General features: G+C 37.9%; 1 protein-coding gene across 1 annotated transcript; it reads left to right on the forward strand.

Moving 5' to 3' along the window:
* Nucleotides 1-2,480: 2,480 nt before the first annotated feature.
* Nucleotides 2,481-6,625, forward strand: ctsl.1 (cathepsin L.1). The gene is made up of 8 exons (XM_068338334.1): nucleotides 2,481-2,595; nucleotides 4,054-4,154; nucleotides 4,382-4,524; nucleotides 4,627-4,824; nucleotides 4,931-5,122; nucleotides 5,385-5,550; nucleotides 5,642-5,747; nucleotides 5,914-6,625. Exons 2-8 carry the CDS (start codon nucleotides 4,055-4,057, stop codon nucleotides 6,011-6,013), a joined length of 1,005 nt encoding a protein of 334 aa, XP_068194435.1. The 5' UTR covers nucleotides 2,481-2,595; nucleotide 4,054; the 3' UTR covers nucleotides 6,014-6,625.
* The last annotated feature ends 2,625 nt before the right edge of the window (nucleotides 6,626-9,250 follow it).

A 9,250-nucleotide genomic window follows, 5' to 3' on the forward strand; every position in this document is an offset into this window, starting at 1 on the left:
TCATGTGGGTGAAGATTAATATTCAGAACCATTTGTGTGATCTTAAAATTGTCCAGACAAACTACAGTTGTTAGGCCCAACTGACCGAAATTTTAGTCGTTCATACTCTTTACAAATGTTGAAATAATGGAAGTTGTTTTTATGATTCAATTTAAATGACTTTAAAACAAGACTTTCCATCTGTTCACTGATATTTTGTATAAATGGGATGCTTCTGACCTAGATTTCAGAAAAGCAATGTGTCATTTCCTTTTACAGCTGCAGCCATACTGTAATTACTGTCATGCTCAAGCTGAAAGAGACAAATAAAACAGGATGACAAAGCATCAAAGCACGGGATGTGGTGAAGGCTGTCAGTCAGTTGATTTCCATTTGCTTATCTTATAGCTCGTTCAAATGAACAGGGTTGTAATGTATTTATTTAAAGCCAACCTTCCATCCAGGAGGTTTCTTCAACTCTTTCTCACATGTACAGAGAGACAGCTCTCTTATTGCATTTGTATCCTGCTGACTCATGATTCTTTGTTATTTCTTTGTTATTGCAATTTCTGTTGCAATTTCTTCAGAAATATTTTCAGAGGAAATGTACAGTACATGTTAACTGCTCCACCCATACCAGGATTTCTAAAATGTTTTATGACACATCTATGATCAACTTGCAGGATCGTACTCACACTGGCCTTGTCCCTCGTCTTTCTTGTCCTATCCGGTTCCAGAGTGTACAAACGTTGAAATTTGACCTTGACCTAGTTTTCTCAAGGTCATCATCTCATTTTCATCCCTTTTGCTACCTGAGTAATGTGCTTTTTGTTTCATCTTTCTAACTGCAACGGTTATGAAGATATTTGGTGGACTAACTAATGGACGAATGAACGGACAAACACACGAACACTGACAATCAAAACACATCACCGCTTTGAAGCGGCATGTAAAAACATTTCAAAGGTCACATACTGTGTACTCTCAATGAAACTGCTCAACTGCAATGGATTAAAGTAACCAAGTAGGAATTAAATACTCTACTGAGCACCTTTATGTTGCTAGTAAAACCTTTTTAAAGTTAATTTTTCAGATTAACATCTCATGTAAATATGTGTGATATTTTTACGATGTGACCCCTGTATAAAAATTGCGATAGTCAGGTCCCTCTCCGTGTTTGCTGTGTGTTCCACAGCAGAAGTTCAAGCTAAGGAGGATTTAACCTTAACTTCTCTCTCTGAAATGTAACAGTATGATATATTTTGCAAACCACAAATCACAGTGAAAACAAAATAAATAAATAAAGACAAACTTTGCAGCAAAACTTATTTTAAAATCCTGTCCCATTTCTCTTGTTGAAGAACTTTTGTCTTTAGTACTTGAAGTTCAGTTTCATGTTCATAGTTCTGTCTTTTACGGTAATTTAAGTTACTCGAGCATTTAAAAAAATACCGAACTACTGTAACAGTAATGCTTTCCATTGTACTACAGTCTTCAGTCAATGCAAAACTTTTATAATGAGAAGGACTGACTACACTTTGTATCTGAGAAACAACTCAAAAACAGGTAGAAACATGAGACAAGCTGAGTTCAATGACCTCTATAAAATTTAGTTTATTCTCAGTTTTAGTTCATCACAATGTCTTTATGGTTTTAAGTACTGTCATGACACAAAAACCATCTGACATGAATTACAACATCAGTAGTTGCAGCGAATACCATGGAAACAAACATGAATGAGATACTTCTCATATATGAGAAAACAGTTTATAAGATACAGAATTCATCTTGGAGGGTAACATAAAACAAATAAAGTTGTCTTTGTGCACCCAGTTCTGCTTTTTCCTAGTTTTTTGGTCATCTTTTGTCTATTTGACTGTTGAAAATTTTGTCTCCAATTGTGCTCCTGAAAAGATATTTGTGAGTACAGTCTAATAAAGAAGCAGGAGTTTCTGAGAAAGGGTAACACAAGGTAACATAGCTTCAGATAAATCATCCATTAATTGCTCAAACACTTTCGGATCTGGATTTCACCTCCATTTCTGAAAAGCAACACGTTCACATTTTGTAGTGTGGTTTCATGAAATTTGAGTGGGTTTCAACCAAAACAGGAGGGTTGATGCTACATGTTAGCTCATGCAGATGTTACTGAATCGGTGGTTCTGTATTATCTGTGGAATCAGTTTGGGAAGTCAGAAAATGTGACAGAAAACCATTGACCAGCGGTTGTTCTCATGCATGATCTGCAAACACAGACTGAGATTCCTCCTTGTGCATTATCCCCAACAATATATTCATCAGCTGATCATGCCTTAAAATGAAACCTCGTTGGGTTTAATGAGTCACCTGATGTTTCGAGATTTTGCTGAGGCTGCAAAATAAGTTTCCAGTATACTGTGCTAGCATGATGTGAACTTTTCCCTTGTTCCCTATTTCCGGTATGGACTCTCCCAAGTTGTATCTCACTTTACAATCTATTGACAAGCCACCTGACTGAACATAACACAAGTCATAACTGCAGTCAACTATATAAGAACAGCTCTGTTTCAAAGTCTGACATCTCCTACAGGTGGATTTACCTACAGCTTCATCTCAAACACACCACCACAGAGGCAGGTAAGAAGACGCTCTACACAAAGACAACCGATGCAGAAAACCACACAGGGTTTGTTTCACCAAGTAGAGTTAACAAACCCTGCCATGCATATGTAGACTGAGGACATTTTCGTAAGAAAGGGGAGCGGCGCTGTGGCTGCAAAGAAGAGGGAAATGGCGTGGGAGTCAGTGCATAAGTTTAAATATAGTCCGTTACAATCATGGTAAAATTACAGGGGAAAGAAGAAGAAGGTGCAATCCTGCAGGGGAGAAACGCACATGGCAGCAGCTGAGAATGAAATATAAAAACATTGTTCACACATGTCAGACTGTATCATCTCATTAGGAATGAGCTCATTAAATTTGACTTTGTACAGTAAATCTTAAGTGGCCATTTGACTGTCCAGCATAATGCTCCTTACACGCACATAACTGTGCTCTCATCTGTGAAGTTCTGTTAAAAGAGGAAATCCATTTAAACTTTTTAATCTTATTTAAATAAGACAGTAAATCAGCATATGCGCATTACGAAAACAGTTCATAAAAAGAATATTCAAAGTCATGCATATACCTATATTATATAAGAACTAAAATTACGAGTTTTTGCAAGGTTTCCTTGATAGTAGCCGAAACTGCTTTAGTTCTTACATCAATATCTATGACATTGTGCTGCTTATAACAGCTTTTACATATTCCAGGTTTTATTGTCTGTCTGTTTTAGTCACATGATACACATATGTTGTTCTCCTCTAATAGAGGCAATAGAAGAACGACACAGTTATATGATAAGAGCCTCTCAGGAATCCTCCTGAGGTGACGTTGGCATGGAAATGGGCTTTCAGCAAGCCTATGGTCATCTCCACCCGGCCTCTCGCTCTGCAGTGAACCCAGTTCTGTGTGCGTGGGGGTGGGGGGGGAGCTGGTTCAGTGTAAGGGGTCAGCAGCCTCAGTTGCCATCGGTAACCCCTGTCCTCCAGATTGAAAGCCATCAAAGTCTCCTGTGATGTATAATGCACATATAAGAGTGGATTTAAGTACAGAGACAATTATTGTGCAAATCTTTGGGCTACTGACCACTTTACAGTCTGTTGCCCAGGTAAGACTCTACAGATATCCGTGAGTCAGAAATTGACCTAGACCACTTTGCCCCCGCATCAGAAATGTAATCTGCAGCATCACATATGAATGAAATGAATGAAATACACTTCAATGATCCCTCTACGGGGATCATTAAAGTGGGGGGGATCATGTCCACTCATGGTATAAGGATGTTAGTAAACATGCATATATAAAATTTTTATATATATATATATATATATATATATATATATATATATATATATATATATATATATATATATATATATATATATATATATATATATATATATATATATAAAATGACCTAGAGGGGTGTGGTCTTTGCATGTGTAGCCTCCTTCAAGTCAAAGGCTTCATTCTGCTTCTGCTGTTGGATAGGATGAAGCTGCTAGTGGTCATTGTTGCTGTTCTGGCTGTCGCCAGCTGTGCCAGCGTTTCTTTGGAGGATCTGGAGTTCCATGCCTGGAAACTCCAATTTGGTGAGAAAACTGTTTTGTATTATGTCTACTCATATTTGTTTCCTGTGAAGATGCTGCTTTGGAGCACAATGTGTGCTCTTTCACTCACAACACACATCCAGAGGTAAAAGCAAAGGGATTGCAATCAGCTGTGAAGTTTAGACTAACACACAGTAATCTTTTGACTTGGATTTCAATTGTGACATTAATTTCATCTCTTTGCTACTTTTTGTTTGTCTGACTGGCAGGAAAGTCGTACAGCTCCCCATCAGAGGAGACCCACCGCAAGGAGATCTGGCTCACCAACCGAAAACTGGTGCTGGTGCACAACATCATGGCAGATGAAGGCATCAAGTCCTACCACCTCGGCATGACCTACTATGCTGACATGGTATTCAAAGACAAAGGAAATGTGGTTGATTATGGCATAATTTAAGTTCTTGCCTTGAATGCAAGCAGTTTTACATTTTGAATTTTGTTTTTTCTTCACCAGCATAATGAGGAGTACAAACGGTTGGTGACTCGAGGCTCTCTGCGCTCCTTCAATGCCTCTCTGCCTCGGAAAGGTTCCACTTTCCTTCGGGTCTTTGAAGGTACTGATCTTCCCAGCAGCGTTGACTGGAGGGACAAAGGATACGTTACTGATATCAAGGATCAGAAGCAGTGTGGCTCCTGCTGGGCCTTCAGTGCAGTATGTGCAATATTAAGACATTAATGTTTGAGTCTTTCTTACTTTTTCACAATATGGGAAACAATTGCCGCTTTTCTTGTGTCACATTAATTTATATATCATGCAGACCGGCTCTCTGGAGGGTCAGAACTTCAGAAAGATTGGGAAACTGGTGTCTCTGAGTGAGCAGCAGCTGGTTGACTGTTCTGGTGATTATGGAAACTTGGGATGCAATGGAGGCCTGATGGACAACGCCTTTGAGTATATCAAAGCCAACGGAGGGATTGACACAGAAGAGTCCTACCCATATGAGGCTGAGGTAAAGAGAGAGCAGTTTGGTTGAATGGGGCATGGACAAAGTTATCATGCAAAAAAGAAGCAACTGATTCAGTCTTAAAACAGAAGAGCTGTCCTCCTTGTCGGAGATCTACCATGCTGCCACCATGTGGACAAACCTTACAATGACCCCAACTCTGACAGAAACCATTCCTTTGTCTCCTCATATACTGTAGATCATTTTCATCAGATTTCATACTTGATGATGAATTCTAGTGAACTTTGAAATATTTTACATTAACTAGGACGGCCCATGCCGTTTCAATCCGGACACTATTGGTGCCAAATGCACAGGCTACGTTGATGTGAAGGAAGGTGATGAGGATGCGCTGCAGGAGGCTGTGGCCACCATCGGACCAATATCTGTGGCCATTGATGCTTCTCAGTTTTCTTTCCAGCTCTATCAGTCAGGTGGGCATCTGCCAGAAAATATGCATGTGGAATCTAAAAAAGAATGGGAAATGTTATAGCTTTGCCCTATCACTGATGTGTGTGATTTTAGGTGTGTATGATGAGCCGGAATGCAGCAGCACAGATTTGGATCATGGTGTACTGGCTGTGGGCTACGGCAATGAAAAAGGACAGGACTATTGGCTGGTCAAGAACAGGTGAACACTCACTCCGTTGTTCTTCTATTACATTACGGGCCGATCTCCTGTATTTAGTTAAAAAAAAAGGTGAAACTGACTCAAGAAAACAGGATTTTTCTCTGTATGCAGGCGATGGATTATTATTGTGTGATTGATTATGATAAGTAATTGTGTTTTTCTGCAGCTGGGGTCTAGAATGGGGACAAAAGGGATACATCATGATGAGCAGGAACAAACACAATCAATGTGGCATCGCTACTGCAGCCAGCTACCCACTGGTCTGAGGAGGTGATCGGAAAAATGGCCGTAATCGTTTCTTCATCTCTTCGTTTATTCATTTGCTTCTTCTATCTTGAAATAAAGGAGAATAAAATTAATTTGGATGCCTTTGTAATGAAGTTCGGAACGTACTCCTCTCACTAGTTCATTTTTTCTAACTTTTTATCCGGTCTAGAATCCTATCCCAGCTGACTGGGTAGGTGGGGTACAGTTCATCACAGGGCCACATGGAAGGACAAATAGATCGGAATGCAGTCAGATAAAATTTGATGAAGATAGTTTATAATAAAAGTTACAAATACAGTTAAATAAAATTTGTTGTTTTTCAAATGAGGTTCTGAATATACACTGGCATTTAATGTTTTTTCAGAACAATTCTGAATATGCTAATATAATACGTCTGTCTAATGGAATTCTCAGTGTGTTCTGATGAAATCTGAGGTTTTTCTAGTGATGTTCTGAATGCATCTTTATGAATCTGGATGTTTCTATTAAGTTTTTAATGTAGTTTAATATTAAAAATAATTTCCAATGACATTCTAAATATATTAGGATCACATCTGACACTGTTCTGTAAAACTTGATGTCGTATTGGTGTTGTATACTAAGCTATGCTTAACACAATAAACATCTTCTAAAACACATTATTATAGTTTCATAGTGAAATAATTTACATGTGGGAATTATCATGAACTATCTCATCATTGTGTAGACTGATGTCTAATAATATATTACTACATATGACGCAGAAGAAAGGCAGTGCTGCCACAAAGAAATCCACCCGTGACTTGTGCATTTGGGTTAATGTTCATCCAACAAAACATAATGAGCTGGCGTCTTAACTGGGGTGTACCCTGCCTTTCACCATAGCCAGCTGAGTTAGGGTCCATTTATAGGGTCCAGCAGACCCTATGAATGTGACGAGACATGTATGTTCTAAAGTTGCTTAAAATTAGTTGTATTTACAATATTTACACTTTAAAGCCTAATCAAAGCAGCAGATTTGGTAATGCGTTACCTAATTTCAGGCACAAATTAGGTAACGCATTAGGACCTGATTCATGGGGCTTTTAACAATACAAATATATTTATTTTAGTTAAGATTCTGGAGAATATTTGCCTGAAAACAAGTTTAAAAATGTAAATATTTGCATATTTATGAAGGTTTATTCCATCCATTAAATCCTGGGTTTTTATGTCATGTCTGAATTCATGTCTTAATCTGGTTACTACACACAGGTGTTTGCCATTCAAACAGTTGATATTTGGACTTAGTTGCTGCCTCATAGACTGACATTGTCGTGGCCTTTGGTTTGTGAAGCTCAGGCCACAGAAAATAGCTGGAAGCTTCAAAGGTGTGAAGTTTGGTAAAGTAACATCCCCTCTGGTCTTCTTTGTTGTCATTGTTTGGGTAACATTTTCCATTCCATTCCATCACTCTCTATTGTTTTTGGCAGTGCATGATTTGTTAAAAGACACTTCTGAATCATCCTTATTATGCGGGTGGGGACTTCACCACAGAAAAGAAAGCAGTAAAAGTGAAAACAGGTCAAGTTTAAGAAGGTGAACTTACAGTAAGATACAATGACAGAGTGGAGAAATGAGTGAAATTACACACTTTTGCGGTTGAAGCCCTCGTCTCAGGCTGTAAAAAAGCCATTATGGATTTCAGACAAAGAGCTTGCGGTGTGTACTTTGACCTCTTTTACAGTAAATATATTTTACAAATTGTCTTTTGCTCTCAACATCACGGTCTCCTTTCATCTGTTTCATCAATCCCTCCTGAAATTTGACCCTTTTGATTCTTAATAATCGTCTTCCATATGAACTGTGGTTATGATGCTGCACAGGGGGAGAAACGAGAGCTAAGAATTATTCATCCTCATCTTTCAAAACCACTGATAAGTACTAAAAAGCATAGACTGAAATGTGGGAGTCAGAAATGACCAAAACACAAAATGATCAGGAAAACTGCTCGAATAATTTAATAAAACCGCGTACAGCAGGTGGATACCCCGTTGTCATGGTTGACCCTTAAATAATAGATTGCGGACTAAGCTCAGTTGCAAATGCAATAACATATTTTGAAGTTAATTTAGCATGTCTAGAGTTATTTTTTTTAATGAGTAATAATTATATTTTGTTTTGTGTTTCTGTCTAGTTATTTCATTAGTTATTGTGTTTTGTGCAGCACTTTTGTTTTTGTCCAAATAAGATTCATACTCCTTTCTGAGGGAATCATCTTGATTTCATTGCCTTTTAATTTGCTTTATTTCGCAGTTCTTTTTGTTATCTCATTCAGGCCTCTTTTAGAGTTTCTCATCTTTCAAATAAATCTCTATTTTTTAATCAAAATCTTTCATCCTCCTCTCGCTGTTCATGGCTAATTGGTATTGTTTTTCACAGAGAAGATGATTTCATTCATCTCTGTGTGTTTTTTTGTCTATTCATATTATCTACATTGACTTCCACAAATCAATATAAATGACTAAAGTTGCACAACCTGATTTCTTTTATTTCCCACAGTGCCACCAGGTTCATAATCTGATATTAAGTCTCTCCATTACCTTCATCATGATACCCTTTAACTTCACACATCAAGGTCCAAGTTGGTGCCCTGACACTGGTTCCAGAGTAAACTTGCACCAACGCCACTTAAAATAACCTATGTGTGTAAAGTAACACACACGTAAAGTAACACACACATATGTGAGTTATGCTATAATAGAACCAGCCTTTTTTCAGCAGCAAATTGTACTGCATAATGGATCCGTGCATAATTTAATTACACAGCAGTGCTTGGGCCATTTTTCTTACATCATTGGTGAACCATAGGCGATGGAAAGTTCATTTATATGAGATCCATGAAATTGCTTAAAAGCATTTTACAATGTTTGAATTTATTGTCATAATTTGTCATGAGCTATTCAAAGTATCGGTATTTAAAAATCCCTCACACAATGAAACCAAAGAAGTCTGACTTCCCCTAATCACCAGACATACATACTCTGGTTTTAGATATTTCTTTAATTTGCTGGGGGGGAAAAATCCTTTTCCAACATCATCAGTGAAATAATGATTGTTCTCCTCTTTCCATGAGGTATGACATCTGTTTTAATCAAACACAATAGAAGCCCCAGTGTAAGTAATGAAATTAGATGAAGTGCTTGCATTTATTTCCATTCTAAATGTCACATTAGGTCTGACTGTGATAATATTTAATGGGAGGTGGAGAAACATTG

This window comes from Antennarius striatus, chromosome 17, assembly GCF_040054535.1.
Source record: "Antennarius striatus isolate MH-2024 chromosome 17, ASM4005453v1, whole genome shotgun sequence".
Classification (NCBI taxonomy): domain Eukaryota; kingdom Metazoa; phylum Chordata; class Actinopteri; order Lophiiformes; family Antennariidae; genus Antennarius; species Antennarius striatus.